The sequence below is a fragment of the Talpa occidentalis genome, unplaced genomic scaffold (assembly GCF_014898055.3).
Source record: "Talpa occidentalis isolate TD23 unplaced genomic scaffold, MPIMG_talOcc4v2.1 talOcc4.9, whole genome shotgun sequence".
Classification (NCBI taxonomy): domain Eukaryota; kingdom Metazoa; phylum Chordata; class Mammalia; order Eulipotyphla; family Talpidae; genus Talpa; species Talpa occidentalis.
Genome location: NW_023605305.1, coordinates 21,111,681 through 21,133,735, shown reverse-complemented (window position 1 = coordinate 21,133,735; position 22,055 = coordinate 21,111,681). Strand labels below are relative to the sequence as shown.

The window sequence follows — 22,055 nt, the reverse complement described above, 5'->3', positions numbered from 1 at the left end:
TGGGGGTGTGTGTTCTCTCCCTGAGTTGTTACCCTTTGATTCTAAAACAAACCATTTGGATCTTGATGTGAAATGTTGTTCCTGCCTCTGGTCAGCAAGTCTTTGACTGGACCCTAGCAGTGATTTGTGCAATTGTAGGTTTCAGAGAAATAACTGGTTGGGAGTTCACATGAAATTAGCACTACCTCTTTCTTATGCATGGTTTGTAAGGCATTGCACTTCAAGTCAGCTGCTGATCCAATGGTGTTTATTACTCCCATTTCCAAAGCCTATTCATTTCTTTTATGCTTTTGTCGCCTACCTATCACACTATTGATGACAGGTGTTGAGTCACCTTGAGTTTAAAATCTTTTTGTGGTAGGCAGAAATGTATTGGGTAAGATCCATACACACACATACACATGCACACTCACCCATTCTGTCGTAGGAGACTAGAGAAGTTGCTAGATACACTTCCTAACTTAGGCATCATTTCATAATCTCTGGAACATGTGTCTGGCCCACACACCTTTCTGCCCCCTGTTCCCTCACACACAACTACAAAACAACTAGAAGTAGAGATGGATTGAAGTAAATGAGAAAGATAAAATCCTTCAGATACTTAAGGCTTAGTGAAAGCCATTTCTTGGGTGGGCTATACCTCAGTTTTGCAGTGTGTATGTGTGTGTGTGTTTCCCTATATTACTGTTGATATCTATCAATGCCAGTCTCCATGATACTGTTGAGGGTGGGGGTTGTCAGCCTGTGCTCTTTGTTAGTTATGGATGGCATGTACCATTTAGGACAGGAAAAGTTTTTAATTGCTTTTTCAGAACTGAACTCTCAAAATGTTGCCTATATTTATGTAGTTATTTATACATTATAGGAGAATTGTATAAGAGAAGAAACTGATGGAAAATCACTTTTTCCTTTGGAAGAGGTCTAAATCAGTTAGCCCTTAGATTCTAGAGTAGCCAACAAAATGCCTGGCAAATAATAGGAGCTGTATAAATATTTGCTGAATATGTATGAATTCAAGTCAAAAATTGCAAATGACTTCAGATCAGGGAGGTGATATTAAAGTGTTAATCAGATAGATTTTAAAGATAATAGTGATGGACACAGTAGCAAACAGGGAAAGTGTGTGCCCTGCCTAGAGACAGTCACATTACAGATTTTTAAAATATGGCTAAAAATCCTCAGGTTAGTTTACCTCTAATGATCTAATCTCTTATTTTCATCGATAAGAAAGTGTGTTCGGCCACAGCCACAAAACTGTTAGTAACAGAACTGGAACTAAAACCCAGACCTTTTTTTCAGGCTGATCTTCTTTCTATTTTACCACATTGATGATTAATTGTTAGAAAATAATGGAATGTAAAGTGTTTCAGTTTTACAGTGGACTCCTTCATAGCCCTTCCTGTGTTTTTATCCTGATAATTATCAGCTATGTCAAAGCTCAGGTTTAAACTTTATGGGCATTGGGGCCTCCCCTGGTGACATTGGTGGTGCCCCGGTTGAGCGCTGGGGTGCGAAGCTGCCAGCAGCCTCTGCAGCGCTGGTTTGATCCCCGGCCACCGCCGGCGAGGGTCCCACATGGCGCGACAGACCTCTCCTGCTGCACCTGCTGCTCCCCTCAGCAGTGTATTTCATCAGTCTGCCTGTTCTGTTCCCCGCTCTGGCTCTGGTGAATTCTCTCACCTTCCTGCGCTTCTGACTGTACCCAGTGCTTGTATAAATAAATAAATCTTTAAAAAAAAAAATTTATGGGCAGGGATAATCATTGAAAGACAACTTGAAATTTCTCTTCCCTCTTATCTGTCACATTTTCTAGCATTCCACATTTCCAGGAATCAATTATTAATTACTTGGCATATAATTTCTTCTCTTTTTGTCTCTCTAGTGGATTGGTTCTGCTTGTCTGGAAGGAAGGCCATGGAGAAGAGGCTGGGAGTCAAGCCAAGCCCTGCTTCCTGGATTTTATCAGAATTTTTTTGGCAGACATCTGTGATGTGGTTGAGAAGCCTATACCTGTTTTATACTTGCTTCTGCTTCAGTGTGCTATGGTTGTCAACAGGTACCTTTTCTTTATGTATTTAAGATAGATAGATTGATTGATTGATTGATTGATTTATACAAGCACTAGGTACAGTCAGAAGCGCGGGAGGGTGAGAGAATTCACCAGAGTCAGAGCGGAGAACAGAGCAGGCAGAGTGATGAAGTACACTGCTGAGGGGAGCAGCTGGCGGCAGGAGAGGTCAGGAGAGGTCTGCGCACCATGTGGGACCCTCCCCCGGTGGCTGGGGGTGGCTGGGGATCCAACCGGGCGGGCTTGCAGAGGCTGACCGCTGCGCCACCAGGGTGCACTTTCTTTGAGTCCTTCAGTTCATTTTAAAGACTAATAGGCAGAAAAGCAATCTGCTGATTTCACCCACACTTTATTGAGTTTGTTTTATCTTGGAATCAAGATTTATTTATTTATTTATTAAGATTCATTCATTCATTCATTCATTCATTTATACATACAAGCACTGGATACAGTCAGAAGCACGGGAGGGTGAGGGAATTCACCAGAGCAGAGAACAGAGCAGGCAGAAGGACCGAAGTACACTGCTGAGGGGAGCAGCGGGCGGCAGGAGAGGTCTGCGTGCCATGTGGGACCCTCCTCCGGTAGCCGGGGAGCAGCCGGGGATTGAACCGGTGCTGTAGAGGCTATGGGCAGCTTTGCAACCCAGCGCTCAACCGCTGCGCCACCAGGGAGGCCCGGAATCAAGATTTAAACTGGGTCCTTTCTTATAAGGGAGAAATGGCATGATCATTATGAATTTTGATGAAGGTATAATGAAAAGAAAATGATTTCAAAGTTGGACAGACTCGAGTGCTGGAGCTGACTGTTTCCACTTAATAACTATAAAACCTTGAGCAAATTATCTATTGTCTGTAAGAAAGGATAAGACCTACCTCATAGCTTTGAGAGATAATATAAATGTGTAATAAAGCACTATAAACACAGGTGCTTAGTAAATGATACCTTGCTTCCTTTCTTAAAGGAATCTACACTTATAGGGAGAATATGTTCCCTGCTTTTTCCATAGAGAGGGGTTATGCTGATAGATTTCATCAACTATGCTTTCTTCCTGGAGATTAACCAGTAAGGAACCTCTTGCCAGAAAAGATTGCCAAGAAGGCTAAGTTTCAAAGAATATCCTTTTTTTCTTTCAGTTCTTTTGTTGACATTGTTCTTTTCAGAGTATGGAATGTGAGAAAACAGCAATTTGAGAAAAACTTCTGAGTATACTGCCTTCTGGGCAGTGACCAAAAACCTTTTTTTGTAGAGACAACTTTCTGGAATAACTAATCAACCTTTTGCTCTTATAATTACAAAGATTCCTTTTTCTTTCCTAAAGGAACTAGTGGTCATGATCTTGATAATCAAATAATTACTGTATTTAGCAATTTCAGTAACATCAGCTTTGGGGTTTTGTTGTTTTGCAGTGGTGGTTGATGATTGCATAATTACAGCAGTGGAAATTACAATTGACAGAAAGCTGACCTAAATGTTTTTACCCAGATGATACTTTTCTGGGATAGCTAACTATTTCAAGCAAACATTTTATATAAGATCATATGAATTAAATACTGATTTAGTACCTCCAAATAAGAAAATCACATATTTTTGAAGAGCATCTACTCCATACCAGACCCTGGTTATAAACGTCACATATTTTCTCTCATTTAATCCTTATGATAACCCTAAAACACATAGTTTTATTTTCATTTCATGAATAAAGAAATTGAGGCCCTTGGGCCTCCCCCCGTGGCGCAGTGGTTGAGCGCCGGGTTGTGAGGCTGCCCACAGCCTCTGCAGCGCCAGTTCGATCCCCAGCCACCGGCGAGGGTCCCACAAAAAAAAAAAAAAAAGAAAGAAAGAAAAAATGCAACATCCTAATGGAAAAAATAATAAAGGACATAAACAAAGTACAATAAATAATACATAAAATATTTAAAAAATAATTTTATAAATGTTTAAAAATATTTATTATTACTAATAAAAGAACTGCAGATTAAAATGAGAAATTAGTTTTAATTTAATTGATGAAAATGAAAGTAAAAATATCAAGTGCTGCCAAGGGATGGTGCGGTTGTCCTCATACTGTGCTGGGAGTTTTACCAGAAAACTTTTTAGCATAAATATAAGATACTTAAAAGTTCATATCCTAGACTTAGCTAGTCTCCTCTTAGGAATTTACCTCAAGGACACATTTAGATAGTTATGAATGAGAGCATGTATCTACATTCATTTATTTTATGTTGCAAAACATTGCTGCAACCTCCCCAACAATAGGAGGGTGGTAAAATTATGTCATGTTCACATGGTGGAGTATAATCCAACCTCAAAATTCATATTTTTGAAGAATAAGTACATGGATAAATGCTCCTGTGTTAAGTAATAACAGCAGGATACACTAGTACATAGTCACTATGGTGCCAATTTTATGAAAAGAAAAAAATATTTTTACATAATAGAAAACAGTCTGAAACAAGTTATATAACTGTTTATGTATATTTTTGAATAGTGTAATTATTATCTCTTTATATTTCTCTGTGTTTTCCAGACTTTTCCCCCCCAGTGTTTATGTAGGAGAAAAAAAAAAAACCTACCTGAAAAAATCAACCACAAAGCAATAGCAGCAAAAATCTTTTGTTGATAGTCTGAATCAGTATTTATCTCCTTGTGAGTTTGTTCAGTTTGTACCTGGGCTTTTTAATTTTCCCCGATAAGATACAATTTGATTGTTGCTGTTATCATCTAGCTCCTGGATTATATGGATTATTCCTAAAAAATGAATCAAAAGAAAATACTTTCCAGTTGTCCTTATTCCTGTTTACCACTTTGCAGATTATTCCATCTCGAGTAAGAGCCCCAGGTGCTCACTGGCTTGCTTATACTTAGCTGCTTCTTTATTTCTGCTCTTGGCTTCAGTGTTGAAACCCACTGCTACTGAATCACCATTTTTCTACTTAATGATATTGTTATATGGCTTAAAAAAACCCACTATTTTGGATCTTGGGATTATCAGTACCTGGAGAGAAGTCTGAGGTGATCCCAAGAAATTAGAAATAATAAATTGTCTATTTCTTGAGAGCAGAGATTTTTGACTGTTTTACTTATTCCTGGAAAATACTGAGGACTTGGCACATAGTAGGTACACCAGAAAATATTTGTTGATTGAATAAATTGATAAATTAGCAGTAAGGGAATTGTATTTTGAGACTTAAACTTTAAAATCAACACAGCACCTCCCTGGTAGCGTAAGGGGTTAAGTCTCAGCACTATGAAGCCATTTGAAGCCACTGCAGCACCAGTTGGATCCCCAGCCAGGGAGCTACTGATGGTGCAGTAGACCTCTCCTGTTTCTCCCACTGCTCCCCTCATCAGTGTATTTCAGTAGATCTGCCTGTTCTTCTCCCCACTCTCTCTCTGGTGAATCTTTTCACCTTCCCCACACACCTCTGGCCTGTACCCCAGCTCTTTTAAGCATAAATAATAAATCTTTAAAAAAATCAACACAGGGCCTCCCCAGTAGTGCAGCGGGTTGAGCGCAGCGCTGTGAAGCTGTCCACAGCTTCTGCAGTGTGGATTCAATTCCTGGCCGGCCAGGGAAATACCCACATGACACAGCAGACCTCTCCTGCCTCGCCTGCTGCTCCCCTCAGCAGTGTCTTTGGTCCGTCTGCCTATTATGCTCCCCATTCTGTCTCTGGTGAATCCTCTCACCCTCCCATGCCTCTGGCCTGTACCCCAGTTCTTATATAAATAAAAATAAATCTTTAAAAAAAATTTTAAAAAATCAACACAATCTATCATTTGAGAGCTAAAGCTTAAAATGAATACAGAGTAGAAGTATGTGAAAACACCTTAAGGAGACACAATAACTTTGAGATCAGCAAGTTCTGTTTAATACAGTAACAAATATAGTAACACACCTAAAGAAAGAGTGTGTACATCTGAAGAGTTATGTGTGCATGTGTGTGGGGGATTGGAGGGTCTAAACCAGCCTGAAACAAGAAGAGTCCTTCAGACTAACATAGGCCTAAATCTAGTAATTGGCTATGGAAACTTTTACTGATGTTCCCTTGCTTCTGGGAAGTAGATTGCATAGTTAGTTAATAAGTGCTTTCAGTTCAAAGAAAATATATTCATCTTAGAATCACATTTTGGAAACTTACTAGGAGTCTGATCCTGGGGTAGGCACTAGGGAATTAGTAATCTACCTTCTGGCTCTGTGAGTTTGCCTGGTTCTGGAAAGGTCATATGAATGGATTCGTATAATATGCAGTCTTTTATAGCTGACGTTTTTCACTTAGCATAATGTTTACAAGGTAATTTATGTTACAGCATGGATCTATATTTCCTCCTTTATGGCAGAATGATAATCCATTATATGGCTAAATCACATTTTGTTTATATACTTTTTGCTGGATCATATGTTAGCTCTTTAACTTTGTTTTCCACAGCAGCTGCATCATTTTACATTTCTATGTGCAATGTATGAGGGTCCCGTTTTCTCCATGTCCTTGTCAATGCTTGCATTTGTCTATCTTTTTGATTATGGTAGAGGAGGTCATTGAAGGTTACAAAAGTCAAGGAAGTCTTCATGGAGAAAATGGAACTTTGCTTGGGTCTAATATCTATCCAGTCTGACAGACAAACTAACATGGTAAGAAACAAGGACTGGTGAAATAACCAGATGGATATAGTTAATTCACTTGTACATTGAAAAATTTTTTACCCTTTCTGCCATTTGTTCATTTTTTTTTTTTTAAAGATTTATTTATTTTTATACAAGAACCGGGGTACAGGCCAGATGCACGGAGACAGAGCGGGGAACAGAACAGGCAGACTGACGAAATACACTGCTGAGGGGAGCAGCGGGCGAGACAGGAGAGGTCTGCTTCACCATGTGGGGTTCTCGCCGGCTGGCTGGGATAGAACCAGTGCTGCAGAGGCTGCGGACAGCTTCATAGTGCGGCGCTCAACCGCCTGCACCACTAGGGAGGCCCCATTTGTTCATTTTTAAGTGATGTAGTCCTCTAGCACAATCTTTCAATATTTATTGAGCTAGGCAATGTTCTTTGTGAGGGATTTCTAGCCAGATTCCAGACAGTCTTCTGGTCAGAGCAGCTTTCTGAAAGAGTATGTCACATTTGCTGTCCTCCCACTTTGTCCTCTTCTGAATCTAGTGAGGTCTGATTTCTGCCTACATCTTGGCTTTTGCGTAGATAACCAGTTACTTCCCTAGTTGAACACCTTTACTTTTTACTTAGCATCTTTGCTGCTGATGCCTTTTGACTATTGCTGAGACCCTTGCCTTGTTGCCTTAAGTCATACCATGCTTTTCTTCGTTCTCCTTCTAGCAGATGGATGCATTTACACTTTCTAGTTATTCTCTCACTCCCATCTCAGCTTGTCCTTTAAATGTTTTGTTCTTCAGGGTTCTGTTTCAACCCTTTCTTGCTTCACTCTTGGTGTACTCTCCCTGGGCAATCTCATTCATTCCCATAATTCCAACCTGTGTGCTCACTACTCCCAGATTTGTCACTTGTTCATTCACTTCTCTGCTGGCCTCATAACCACCTGTATGTCACACATTTTCAACAGGACGACTCTTGGCTACCTCTAGCTTAATCTATCAAAACCAACCTGTGGTCTTTTTATCCCTTTCTCCTTTGTTTTCCCTAACAGTGTGAAAAGACCACCTCCACTTGTATTGTGAGATAGAAATCCCTGAGTCATTATACATTCCCTTCTCTCCTCCACATTCAAATCACAGTGGTAGAGTGTGGTTTTGTGTTTTCATGCAGAGTGCACCATTCCTTTTCATATGACCTTACCATGTGCCTGATGTGTTTTGATTCAGGTAAACACACACTCTTTTCTGATGCTTTCCCAAAGACCCCTCGCTTGAGGAGAGGCTCAACATAGGTTTTGCTCTACAACATGGTCCTTACTTCTAATGTCAGGCCTTGCCAGTGTCTCTTGGTCTGTGGCATTAATGTGACTTCTTTGCTCTGGTAGAGCCAAAACATGTTCCTACCTCCAATGCCAGCATTGCCTGACCTTCAGTGATTTTCTCTTTCAGCCCTGTAGCACCTACTATCTAATAAGGATTAGGTGGTCTTGCCCTGTGCCTCTACTTTCCAGCCCTCAGCCAGAGTGGCAGAGGAGCCCTCCCACCAATGGACTTTTGGTGCCCCCTTTTTTTTCACAGCTCCTTACTCTCTCTCTAGTGTTTTATTTTTTAATTTTTTATTTTTTAAGATTTATTTATTTATACAAGCACTGGGTAGTCAGAAACGCGGGAGGGTGAGAGAATTCACCAGAGCCAGAGCGGGGAGCAGAGCAGGCAGAAGGACTGAAGTACACTGCTGAGGGGAGCAGCGGGTGGCAGGAGAGGTCTGTGTGCCAGGCAGGACCCTCCTCTGGTGGCCAGGGAGCGGCTGGGGATCAAACCGACGCTGCAGAGGCTGTGGGCAGCTTTGCAACCCAGCGCTCAACTGCTGTGCCACCGGGGAGGCCCTCTCTCTAGTATTTTACCACTTAAAATTCTAACCAAACTCAGATCACTGTTTCTTGGGTTCAAGAGACCCTCTGTTGTGTTTGGATTCCAGCTTTCTTTGCCAAAATTGGGAAGTTGTCCTATAACAGAGAACAGGGCAATTATGGGCTTACTTCAAGTTTCCCTTCTTACAGGAATTGCATTCTTTTTTTTTTTAATTAGATTTATTTATTTATTTTTTTATTTTATAGAGGCATGTTTATTTGTTTATTTGTTTGTTTGTTTGTTTGTTTTGTTTACACATGCACTGGGTACAGCCAGAAGCACGGGAGGGTGAGAGAATTCACCAGAGCCAGAGCGGGGAGCAGAGCAGGCGGAAGGACCGGAGTACACTGCTGAGGGGAGCAGTGGGCGGCAGGAGAGGTCTGCGCGCCATGTGGGACCCTCCTCCGGTGGCCGGGGAGAGGAATTGCATTCTTGCACTACCTGGTCTCTCCTGACTCAAAGAGTTGTCTTGTATATTGTCCAGTTTATTTTTTAAAGATTTATTTTATTTATTTATACATACAAGAGCTGGGGTATAGGCCAGAGGTGTGGGAGGGTGAGAGGATTCACCAGAGGCAGAGTAGGGAGCAGAACAGGTGGATTGACTGAAGTACACTGCTGAGGGGAGCAGCAGGCGAGACAGGAGAGGTCTGCTGCACCACGTGGGTCACCTCCCTTGCTGGGGATCGACCTTGTGCTGCAGTGGCTGCAGATACTTCACAGTGCTAAGACTTAACCTCTTGCACCACCAGGAAAGCCATATTCTGTCCAGTTTAATAGTTATCTATGGTAGATGGTGAGTCTGGTATTTACTTTTATCATGACTGGGAGCAGAAGTCTATTGTAATTACTTGTTCCTGCTTCTGCTTCATGAAACTGTTTTTCACATAGTGTGTATCTAGCATCTAGCACATGCTTGGTTGATCTAAAGGTGATGCCACCTTGAAATAAATATGGAATAAACATTTTTCGTACTCTTTTATTTAGTCTTGGCACATTATGTGGACATTTCACTTCCCAGGAGGGAACAGTATTTGGAAGACGATTTTTGCACTTTTTTTCTGACTCTCCATGAAATGAAGGAAGAGTGATTTTCTGGTTGGTGAGATTGGAAAGGAATCCTGCTTATGCATGGATAGCCAGTCTTCAGGATTTGCACTTGTCCTCTCTCTCCTATGCTCCAGCTGGTCAACCCATGTCAGGACCGCCTGCATTTATCCAGTTGGATAAGTTTAATTCAGTGTAAGAAAACCTATTTGTAATGATACATTTCAACTTTGTTTTCCAGTCACCTCGTCACTTTTACTACAGGTGATATTTTGATCTTTGTCTACCTCTCATTGCCATGATTTATTTTTTTATTAGACTCAGACTCTGGATGGGAGAGATTAATGATCACTGTCAACTCCACAGAGATTGCAGATGGAACAAAGATAGCTCCTGGTTTAGCAAGAAGTCCTTCCCTCCACTCGTTGCCACTCTTTTTGTTCTTATAGCTGCTTGCATTGCCTCTGGTGGACAGAAGGCACCTGATCTCACTTTTCTTTTTTATCCCTACTCTTTAACTGTACTTTGAGGGCTGTAGCCCGGTTGACAAATCAGAACAAGTGGTATCGTTTTTATTTAATAGCATAATATATTTTGAACATGCATCAGTCCTATCTTCAGGAGAAAAGCATTTTCAAGAGACTTTTTAGGTAGCATTATATTCCAGCTCTTCTTATATCTGCTGGGCACCTAATTTAAGGTGGATGACTAATGGACTATATCTCACAGCAATGAGTCTTCAGCAGGAACTTTCTCCTGCCAAACTGTCCTATATTCTTAACTACATTGCAGTACAGGAAGGTAATAAATTATTAATCCTAAATCTGTCTCCTCAGATTGTAGGATAATGACTTGAGTACATGGCAGCTGAGGCGGGGAGTTAAGAGTTTTCTGGCTGTTAACACAAATCATGCTAGCTTTTCGATTATAAGATTCAGTGTACAGGGACCTCCCTGATGGTGCAGGGGGTTAGGGCGCAGCACTATGAAGCTGTCTGCAGCCACTGCACTATGAGTTCGATTCCCGGCCAGGGAGGTGACCCACATGGTGCAGCAGATCTCTCCTGACTTGCCTGCTGCTCCCCCCAGTCAATCTGCGTGTTCTGTTCCCTACTCTGTCTCTAGTGAATCCTCTCACACCCCCCCACACACCTCTGGCCTGAACCGCAGTTCTTGTATGTATAAATAAATAAATCTTTAAAAAAAAAGATTCATTGTAAAGTGAGCAGATCTGTGGGATTTTGTTATATCACAATTTAGTTGACTTAAGACCAATCAGAATCCTCTGAAGTTAGCTTCTTTCCCAATGACAGGAATATATTGTCTTGTGAAAGATGATTATCTTAAATTCTATCATGAAAAACTATGTAATTTTGGTGGGTTCTTTTTGCCTTTAGAAGCATTGTACAAACACAAACTTCCTAGATTGTGTGACAAAGTGAAAAAGGATAAGAAAATGGCATAATTGGGCAGTTATTCCAATTAAGTTTAAAAGCTGTCTTAAATTGACTCTCCTCAGAAATTCCTCAAGGGAAGAAATAATATATAGCAGAGGGAGTTTATGAAAACAAAATAAGAACTGTAGGACCAAAGCAAGGCTTTTTGGTTTATTCTGGAGATTGTATGACAGTCTTACAATTGGAACAGCTTCCAATTCAAGGCATTGTGTAGAAGTGGCAAGAACATGTTTAAGAACTATGTGTGTGGTTAGTGTTTGGGCTTCTGTTCTTGGGTGAGTGATAGTAAAGAGTTTGGGTCAGAATGCATAGCTCTGTGTTTGAGGGCCTGCCTTTTGAACTTTTTTATTTCTGATCCTTTATCTAAGATCCTTTAGCCACCTTTGGTTCCAGACAGTGGTGGCTAAGTTTTAGAAAGAATGTGTAAAAACTGGTCTTGACTACCTATTGATCAACTAACTGAGCAAGAGATAGGAGGCAGAGTGGCCAAGAGAATGGAACATGGATTTGGGAGTCAGAAAAGCCTGAATCTGAGTCCTGGTTCTGTTATATACTGGGTAGTCATTTTTTATTTCGTATCCAAAACGTGCTTTTTGGGATGGTGTCCCATTCATCTTAATTCATGGTTCTTTCAGTGCTTCTTCCATCTGAAGGAACATTGTTCTCTAAGCTTTGCTTTTCCTCCTGTAGGTTGGGAGAGGACAGTGGAGCCACCAACATAAAAAAACTAACATTTGTGCATGGCTAAAGATGGTGATGGTTTTATAACATCCTAAGCATTTCACATCCATGAAATAGGAATTGGACCTCTGCACCAGGTGCTGCTTCTTGTGTTTTCTCCTCTGGAGGGGAATGAAGGAGATCATTTGCATATTCTCCTGAGGTGGTCGTTGCCATTCAGAAAGGCCTAGGTGGTGTTACTAAAACATACCTTTCATCAAGTTGCTCATCTGTAAAATGGGTATGGGAGTACTTCTCATATGATTGTTGTGAGGATTGAATTTTCATGTAAGTGCTTAGCCTACTCCAGATGCATAAATAGCAAGTCAGTAAATGTTGGCAGTAGTCATTATAATATAATATAAAATCCTATCTGCTTAACCTCCTGTCAAACTCCAATATGACCCAGTGGGCACCTGGTTTGGTTTTTTTTCCTAAAGATTTATTTATGCATACAAGAACTGGGGTACAGGCCAGAGGTGCGGGGGGTGAGAGGATTCACCAGAGACAGAGTGGGGAACAGAACAAGCAGATTGACTGAAATGCACTGGTGAGGGGAGCAGCGGACGAGTCAGGAGAGGTCTGCTGCGCCATGTGGGTTGCTCCCTGGCCGGCTGCGGATCAAACTCGTGCTGCAGTGGCTGTGAATAGCTTCATAGGTTGTGTCTCAACCCCTTGCGCCACCAGGGAGGCATGGGCACTAGGTTTGAGCTCTGCTGGCTTTTTCAACCTTTGTGATCTCAGTCCTCACATTTTAAAATGTATAATGTAGGCAGCAGATAGCCTTTCTGCATTGTCAGGAAAAGTGGGCCTCCATTAAGATGTTACTGGCTGCTTGTTTCCTCCTTCAGCCAAGGACACTTTCCCTCTGGAAAAGGACAGTTCTTCTGCCTTGATACTGCCTGTCTCTTAACCCCAGCTCATTTCCCCAACAATGATGGTGTGCCCATGCTTGGCAAGGCCTTGTGCTCAACCCAGTTGACTCTGTCTTTTGGTCAGGACAGTGTTTTGACTGGAGCTGTTCCATTTTGGGATTTTGTATCAGAAGTAGCAGTTAATCCCTTCCTTTCTTCAAAATACATTTCTCAGTGCCTACTACCTCATGCATTAGAAATACAGTGGTAAATAAGACAGATATGGTCTCTGTCTTCATGGACTTTGTAGTGTATTGATTTCTTTGTCATTTCTAGGAAACAGAAAGTCTTTCTGAGAGTGATGATGATACTGGTCCCAAGATTTCTTTCAAAGAGACTGAGGCCTCCTTAAGGTCCTTAGGTAATTCAGTGCCAACGGAGACCCAGAATCCTAGGAAGGATTTTGTCAGAGACTAGGCAATTTGATGTCTTAAGCTGGTCTCAATAGAGTAACCTTCTGCTAAGAACTATGTAGGTAAAGCCCCCGTCTATAATACAGCATGTCTCCAGCATTCCTTTCAATCCAGCCCACTCTCTCCACCAATAATAACCCACGTCCTTGAATAAGCAGTGAGGGTTGTTATGTGGAGATCTGGAAAAAATGCTACAGCTGCAGCCTTTGCCCCCAATTTGGAAGTACATGTCCTCTGGTGATTTCATGGTTATTGGCTATCCCTGACTAGTCAGTCTTGAAAAATCTTTTCTGTGTTAGGGTGCTTCTGCCTTTTTTACATCAGGTTTCATACTCAGGCTCTCAGGTGAACTGTTTCAATGCTTAGCATCAGGCAAGCACCAAGTTATATAAATCCCGAATTTCTCTGGTCAATCACCAAAAGAAACTGTAATGTACCCGAGCATAAGAAGGAATTTTGAATGTCCTGAACAGCAAGTTAGTCATCACAGATGCTTTCCTAGGAAAAACAAAAGCAGAGAGAAATGTGGCCATAGTTTGAGGCTTCACCAGCTGCAGTCTGCCCCTAAAGATGAGTGCCCAGTGTAGCTCACCCTAAGTCCCCTTTTTAAACACTCCCAGCAAATGACAGGAATTTTAGGAATGCTCTTTTTTCCAAATGGCTTATAATTATGCTTTGATTCTAGTCCAGGAGCACATTTGAGATTGAAATAAATGTGTGTTCATGGAGTCTCTTATTTTTAGGTAATAAGGGGAATAACTAGTATTACCAGAGCTGGGAGATGGGGAGCTTATTTTGATTTTGGCTTTACTTTTGTACTCTAATTTCACATTTCAGGAAAAAAAAATTAAAGGACTTTCATTCTGGCTGTTAAGAAATGGCTTCTCTGGAGGGTTTTTGTGTTTGTTTTTTTTTTCCATTTATTTTGTTTTTTGGTAAAGCTCAGTGTTTACTGTCCTTAAATGAGGGTGACCTGAGTCAGCTAGAGGCTTATGGAAGAGAACTAGGTAGAATGAATGAGTTTAATCAGAATAAATGAAACAACTTTGTAGAGTGAAGCTGAAGAGCCAGATTCCATTACACAAAATTGAGAAATCTGCATCCTGCTGGGTCAGTCTGGGTCAGCCACAGATGCTGAAGCAGTGCCAAGCTTCTCTTCTACTTGTACATTCTACTTTATCAACTCCTGCTTGGTTTTCAGAATTGCTGTCAGCTATGCCCTCCAGAATATGCTTATAAGCACCCTGACATTTTTCACAGTGCACTTTTCAAATGGCAGGGGTGAGTTATCTTATTACCTCTTCTGTGGAAGATTGAAGGGAGGCCTTCGCCTCTAAGCTTAGGAAGCAGATCTTGAGCAGGGTTATTTGCCTAGGATGGTCAAGGCAGAAAGAAGAGTTTTGGCCTTTCCATGGTGACTTTTGCTGACAAGCATACCCTTCTTTCTTTTCCTAAGCTGTTTTGATTGAGCTGTTTCGCCTCCACTCTTTCATATTTCATGTGGGGGTTGCTGCCTTGGCAGCATGTCTGCCGCTGTCAGTGGGGAGGAAGAGTTAGAGAGTGAAGGCCCTGTGTGTATGATGTGTTTCCAGGGACTTGTGTGCCTATGGGGAGAGAGAGACACTTGTACATTTAGATGTCCTTATTGCTCACTCTAGAATTAATATCACATTTGAAGCAGTAAAGATATATTGCCATTTTACAGATGAGGATAAGGCAAATCCATTTTCTCTGTGGTTTGAGAGACTCCATACTAAATAATTTGGTAATCAGTAGTGACGGTTTTACTCCAATTTTTATTTCTGTCAGCAGAATGTGTAAATCATAATCAACTTGAGAATGGAGGTGTAAGAGAAAGACACATGTAGGTGCACATCATAAAAATAAAGTCCATTAGAAGCCACACATCTGCAGTAAATGAACCAAATAATACCAAGTAATTGAATGTCAGTGCTGCATTATATTGATGTGATTTAATGTTAACTAGATTATATTTCTCTAATATTTGTGATCTTTTTCTTTGTATGTGTTGTCTCACACTCAGCACCTTAAAATATACTTAGAGCATTCGAGAACTTTTCCTAGGATGCTTAATTCAAATCCCTTATGCTTTATTAATATATAGTTGTTAGGTACATACTGTAGATACATATAATTCAGGTCAACAAACACTGTTCCCAGCTAAATAAAACCTGGTCCTTGCCGTTGGAGAGTTCACACTGTGGGTGCAGAGATAGATGTAGAAACATAAAGCAGCATGAGAAATTCCAAAATGTGCTATGGGAGCACAAAGAATGGGGCAGGGGAAAGTTGAACCCTGTTCTATAGCAGGGTGATAAGAAAAGTGATGTTTTAATCCCTTTGAACCTCCTTTGAAGTGATTTTTAACCTATAGAGCTCCTTTCACTTTTTTATCTCAGAGGGAGGAGTAGAGGGAAGAGTGTGTACAGCTTTGTGAAGTCTAGAGGATAAAAGCCCTAAGAAAGTTATTTCTGTACAGATACAGATTGGCTTTGATTTAATTTAAATAAAATGGCTCTCAAAAATTCTAAGAATACTAACTACTCACACAGTTTCGCGTTCATTTACACACAGATGAGAAAGCATCTGTAGCTCTGCATTTTATTTGCTATAAGCAAAAAGTGGTTTGAGATATTTAAGTATCTGAAGCTTGGTTGTATTGAGTCCTCACATGTCCCAGTTCAGCCCACTGCAGGGTTTTTTTCCTTTCTGACACTTACATAATACTCCAAAAAGAGATTTTTAATGGATAAATTGACATAAACTTTTTCTCTCTTGGCTTTATCTTTTGAAGTAACATTTCATGATTTGCTGTGTTACGTCCTTCTCAGGTTGCTGTTATTTAATTTACATATCTCTGCTGCAAAATCAGCCATCAAAAGACAGATAAACAAAAACCCCCACAACCCCGCCCAAAATGCAAAATAGTGCTCTGATTCAAGGTTCATTGTATGGGTTTCAAAAGAAGATTGGTATGATTGTGGTGAATGCAAATAATTTATTAGTCAGAGACTGCAAACAACTGTGAGTTCTTAAGAATGACATCTACAATTGGGCTCTAATACAGGGAATTGCTAGATTCGTGACATCATTTCTAAGTGCTTTTCTATTTAGAAAAAAAAATTCTTTCTTTTTAGAACCAATTTTATGTACAGGACAGTTTATCTGTTATCTTTTGATACCTGTGCTTTCTGAAGACAGTGTTACATGGAGAGGTGTGGGCTCCTTCACACTGTGACTTGGAGGCGTGCTCTCCTTGCTGACAGCATTCTTCAGTCTTTTAGTCATAAGGTGGTGGGAGAAAAAGTGAAGCAGGAGATTCTGAGTATATCATATGCAGCAATGTAACCCCCTAGTTACAGTTTTTTAAATTTTTTTAAGTGCATGGTTTAATCATTTGTCTTCAATCTGCTTTTAAATATTTTAAAGCCCTTGATGACTGGATTGTTTTTGAGCAGGTGACTTTTATGGTAGGAGAGCTATTTTCAGCTACACCAGTTTCAATTAATACTCTCACTTATAACTCGGTGGTAAAAATTGCTTTGGACTAAACCTTAATAGGTAGATCTTTGGAAAATTAATAGCAACTCTGTCCAATTAATGCAAATGATTTATTAGTAAGTATAAGGTGGAAGCTAAAGGCCTAAGAATTGTGATAGACTGGTTTCCATTGTTTTTACTAGGTGACCAGAACTTTGAGGGTTTTTTGGTTTTTGATTTTGTTTTTTTCCTTTTCCTTCTCATCCTTATTTAGAAGGACAATTGAATGCATCTAGATGTCCTCTATCAGTGATGGATGGCTCTTTGCCTATGTGAGCTGGGAAGTTGTTCTCCACCATTGCTTTGTTCAGAAAGTTCCATGGTAAAAGCCTATCTTGCCTTTGAGTGAAGTGGAATAGTCTGAAATAGATAGCTCTGGGAATTGAAATTTGGTTGGTCCTTTCATGAGGAAAAGATTGCTTTGTGATTTGAAAGGATTTTTCCTTTGAGTGTTTAGGCAGGAAAGGCTATTTCCTAGCTAGTTACTTTAGATTCCATTATCTCTTCTTAATCCATTTGGCTTTTCTTCAGTTTCTCTCTTTGTACATCTCTCATCATACTTCCCATTCAATGCGCTCCCCAATTTAACTTGAAAAGATCTTTCTAATTTTTTAGAGAACAGGGAACATTGCTTTTTTCTTCAGCCCATCCCTCTTTTTAACCAAGTAAATTAATTAAGGATCTGACTCAAATGACTAAAACTCAAGTAATTCAATATTGCAGCTGACATTTTTTGCTAGATTTTGTTTTTTAAAAAATAAATTTATTTAAATATTGGTTAAACTTTAATAATAAATCTTTGAATGCCTAATGCGTGCCCAACATGCTTTGCTGGAGCTCCAAGTAAAGAGATATAAGATACAATGACAAAAAATATGATTGATCCCCTGAGAGAAAGACTATAATAGAGGTATATGTAGGATATATAGGAGAATCTTGGGATGAAGATTTCATCAAAGAGAACTTTCTATAAGAAGTGATAGCTGAGGGCCTCCCCAGTGGCGCAGCGGTTGAGCGCGGGGTTGAGAGGCTGCCAGCAGCCTCTGCAGTGCCAGTTAGATCCCCGGCTGCTCCCCGGCCACCAGAGGAGGGTCCCACATGGCTTGCAGACCTCTCCTGTCGCCTGCTGCTCCCGCAGCAGTGTACTTCGGTCCTTCTGCCTGCGCTGCTCCCTGCTCTGGCTCTGGTGAATCCTCTCACCCTCCCGCACTTCTGACTGTACCCAGTGCTTGTATAAATAAATAAATAATAAATAAATCTTAAAAAAAAAAAAAAAAGTGATAGCTGAGTAAAAATTGAAGTGTAATAGCAACCAAAAAAGTAATGGCAGCTAATGTTTACTGAACTTTACATGCTAGGGTTTGTGTTAAGTATTTTGCGTAACTTATCTCCTTTAATAGCTATAATATCCCTGTGATTTAGGTCCTGTTATCATCATTCTTATTTTTACACATGAAGAAACCAAGAAATTTGATCCATGATGACATAGCTAATAAATTGACTGGAGTGGGATTCAAATCCAGGCAGTCTTATTTCAGGGATGAAAGCCTTAACCAGACTTGTGGGGTGAGGATCAGAAGATAGGGTAGAATGGAACAAGGGTATTGATCTTGATATGGAATTTTTTTAAAAAAACATTTTTAACTCAGTATTTTGAAGGAATGTATTTTCTCTTTAACCAAGATTAAATGAGGGTTTTTCATAGTTTCTTTAGCCTATAGTTATTCTACATTAAGTAGGAAGATTCAAAGAACATTGTCCCCTTCTTTTGCCTGTAAACATTTCCCTCTTCTGAGGAGATGATATGGTGCTTTTTTTCTCTTCAGCAATTTGCCACAGCCTAGTTCCTTTGAGGTTTCTTTAGTGACAGTCTTACAGAAGAGGACTTACTCTTTTGAGTATTCATAAGTAGAAAAGTGCTATAGCACTCAGGTTTTTTGGAAAAAAAATTGTATCTCTTTTTCTTGAGGTAACATTACTTTAAAAAAAGGTCTGTATTTCAGAGGCCAAGGTTCACATCTCTTCAGATGTGTGTTACCACACCAGGCCCTCCACCATAGTCCATTGAGCCCTTTTCCCCCTTGCTCCCAGCCCTCTACCCCCATCCTCTCTTTCTGGTAACCTCAATTTTGCAGCCTGGTTTCTAGGGTTTGTTTTTGTGTAGTTTTTTCTGTTCCTTTGTTTTATGTCTTTATATTCCACATGAGTGAAATCATCCAGTATTTAGTTTTCTCCTAACATTTTGCTCAGCATAATTCTCTCCAGTTCCTTCCATTTTATAAAAATATGGAACACTTCATGAATGTGGGTGTCATTCTTGCTCAGGGGCCATACTAATCTCTGTATTGTTCCAATTTTAGTGTATGTGTATGTTGTGCCCTAGGAGCACAACACTCAGGTGTGGTGGTCAAGTTGTTGGAGCACAACACTCAGGTGTGGAAGGTCAAGTTGTTTTTCACTAGAGCAGACAATCAAGAGTTACTGTGAATAGTGACAGAGGTATCTATGTGATGACTAGTTCCATGGTGGTGGGGAGGGGGAGTGTTTTCAGTCAGAGGAATCTTTGGGGGAAAATGAAGCATTGTGGATAAGGAAAAGGAGAATATGGAAACAAGTCCTATTGATTGTTGTTGAGCAGTTAGTTTAGTTTCAGCAAATCACCTACACCTTAACTTTTAGCAAATTGCGCTCCTAACAAAGCTAGGCACACAGCAAAGGCAATGAATAGCAATTATATTCTTTTCAAAGACTGCTTTGTGAGGCTGCTGCCACCTTTCAATCTAACCTGTGTGCAGTTGAGGAAAAAAGTGTTGGCTCTTTTGAAAAGGAGGAGAGGGCAATGGTTATTACCCTGGCCGTTTCCAAAGTTCATAATACCTGATTGTGCCCTTCAAAAGATTTAGTTACCTCCTCTTCTCCCTTGTTTTCTGAATATGCTAACCCCTGCAGGAGAGAACTGGTGTGGAGAGTAATGTGGAACCATTTTTGTATTTGTTTATTAGTGGGTGTGCAGGTGACAGACATGCTGACAGTCAAAAGGAAGGTGGAGGGTGCCCCCTAAGGTGGTTTGTTTTGAATAGCTACTCTGAGTTGTTTTTGGGATTGATAATATGCCACCAAATTCAAGACTTCTGCCTTACTGCTTGATAATAGCTCATGTGGTGTCATTATTAAAGGAAAGCTTTAAATGAATTTTTGACCATATTATTAAATCATGAGATTTCAAGAATTTTAGTTTCAATGAATGTTAAAAATAAGTGCAATTTTTGCTTATAAAATATCTTAGCCCTTTATCGCTTTCCACAGAACCATGGTTTCCCCTGCCAGCCCCATTTCAACAGAAGAATTTACCAATTTTGTTCTTTTTTAAAAAAATAATACTGATAGGGTCTTTTATCTCCTTCCATGCCCACCATCTCAGTCTTTTTTTTTTAAATTTTTTAAAAAGATTTATTTATTTATTTATTTATTTATTTTTATTTATACAAGCACTGGGTACAGTCAGAAGTGCGGAAGGGTGAGAGAATTCACCAGAGCCAGAGCGGGGAGCAAAGCAGGCAGAAGGACCAAAGTACACCACTGAGGGGAGCAGCGGGCGGCAGGAGAGGTCTGCGCGCCAGGAGAGGTCTGGGCGCCATGTGGGACCCTCCTCCGGTGGCCTGGGAACAGCTAGGGATCGAACAGGCACCTCAGAGGCCGCGAGCAGCTTTGCAACCCAGCGCTCAACCGCTGGGCCACAGGGGAGGCCCCATCTCAGTCTTTCCATTGGGATACAGTTTGATGAATTTTGTTATAGTATGAGTTTCTAGTGTCTTTAATGGTGTGTTTTCTAAGATAGTGTGCATTCCTTCTCTGCTTTCTTCTTGGTTGCCAACCAGTACAGTTTCCAAGTTTAACTGGAGAAGTTGAGCTTGTAACCTGAGACATGAGAGTGCCAGAGGCAATAGTGCTGTTTCATAGAGTTTCTCATAGCTTCCTAAAGTATTGATGAAAGTCCTTCTGGCAATAATTCATGTATTCTATAGACTTTTCTACTTTGCTGCTTGGAATTATGAAACCAGGTCTAGATTTTGTGCCAGATTTATTAGAATTCTGTCTTTTGAGAGGTGGTAATAAGTAAGCACTGCTAGTTTTAGAGTCTTGTGTTTTGAGAAGAACTTTGTATTCTCTGCTTTGCTATGGTTTTCAGGAAAGGGACTGGCTTTACCCCCCCTATTCTCACCCTGGGTAAGCTTTCTACATACTCCTACCAACAATGAGTTCCAGAGTTTATCAAAGGGTTTTCAGTCTTAAGGCTCTACCAAAATGTAAGCCCTTTTTTGTAAGCATTTAGTATTACTTTTGCTTAGGCCCTGGGATCAGAGCCAGCCTATGGCGGCGTGGGCAGGGAGAGGAACTGATCTAAAATTGGAGCTTATTTTCATCTTACCTTTTATCCAAGTTACTTCTAGAATCCAATATTGACTCTACCATTGCTTCCTTGCTTCCTCCTCTGATGAATTCTTTTTCTTAAGAGTAACAACAATGAAAAGAATGAGAATCTTAGCGAGGTTAACTTACTTAAATTACTAGTAAATGATGGACCTAGAGCTGAAACTAGAACCCCTATATTTTAGCTATTTAACATGGTTGTTTTTTAACCGTCTAAGTGGAGGAACTATGTTTCGCTAGTGAATGAGAAGGAACTGTCCACCCACCCCCCATATTTTCATTGTTGAACACCTAGTAGAACAACATTAAAAAAAATACAATAAAAAAAAACACCTCATTTAAAACTCCACTGACTGAATATGTGAACTGAGAGATCAGAGTATTTTTAGGAACTATTGGGATTAATTTTCTTTTTTTCTGTTTTTTTTTTTAGATTTATTTATTTATTTATACAAGCACTGGGTACAGTCAGAAGTGCAGGAGGGTAAGAGAATTCACCAGAGCCAGAGCAGGGAGCAGAACAGGCAGACTGAGGAAATACATTGCTGAGGGGAGCAGCAGGTGCGGCAAGAGAGGTCTGTGACGCCATGTGGGACCCTCGGCTGGGGATTGAACCGGTGCTGCAGAGGCTGTGGGCAGCACCAGCAGCCCAGCGCTCAACTGCTGCGCCACCAGGGGAGGCCCTATTGGGATTAATTTTCTAACCAGTATTAGCCAGCTAACCTCTGTCAGACTTCACATTTCCTTTATTCCTGGTCAGTGTCAAAAGTATAAGTGCATCTGACCATCTCCAGGCTTTGTTCCTTTGAGCTAAGCAGAGGATCAAAATGTCAGATAAGACTCACATGAATCGCAGTGGGCCTACCTGGTGGCGCAGCGGTTGAGCGTTGGGTTGCAAAGCTGCCCGCAGCCTCTGCAGCACCGGTTC

The 22,055-nt window shown here is 40.6% G+C and overlaps 1 protein-coding gene and 2 pseudogenes across 4 annotated transcripts in view; 1 reads left to right on the top strand and 2 right to left on the bottom strand.

The window, feature by feature from the left end:
- KIAA0319L (KIAA0319 like) overlaps nt 1–22,055 on the top strand; it is a 101,945-nt gene that overhangs the window by 1,501 nt on the left and 78,389 nt on the right. For 3 of the 4 annotated variants that reach the window (XM_037500611.2, XM_037500612.2, XM_037500609.2), the window contains exon 2: nt 1,883–2,056. In XM_037500611.2, the coding sequence (XP_037356508.1) occupies nt 1,915–2,056 (142 nt within the window). In that variant the 5' untranslated portion in view covers nt 1,883–1,914. Of the gene's footprint in view, nt 1–1,882; nt 2,057–22,055 lie in introns of those variants that run through there. The other variant, XM_037500613.2, reaches the window with a different exon arrangement.
- LOC119236671 (40S ribosomal protein S27-like) lies at nt 11,645–11,888 on the bottom strand (annotated as a pseudogene).
- Nucleotides 18,977–19,076, bottom strand: LOC119237295 (U6 spliceosomal RNA; annotated as a pseudogene).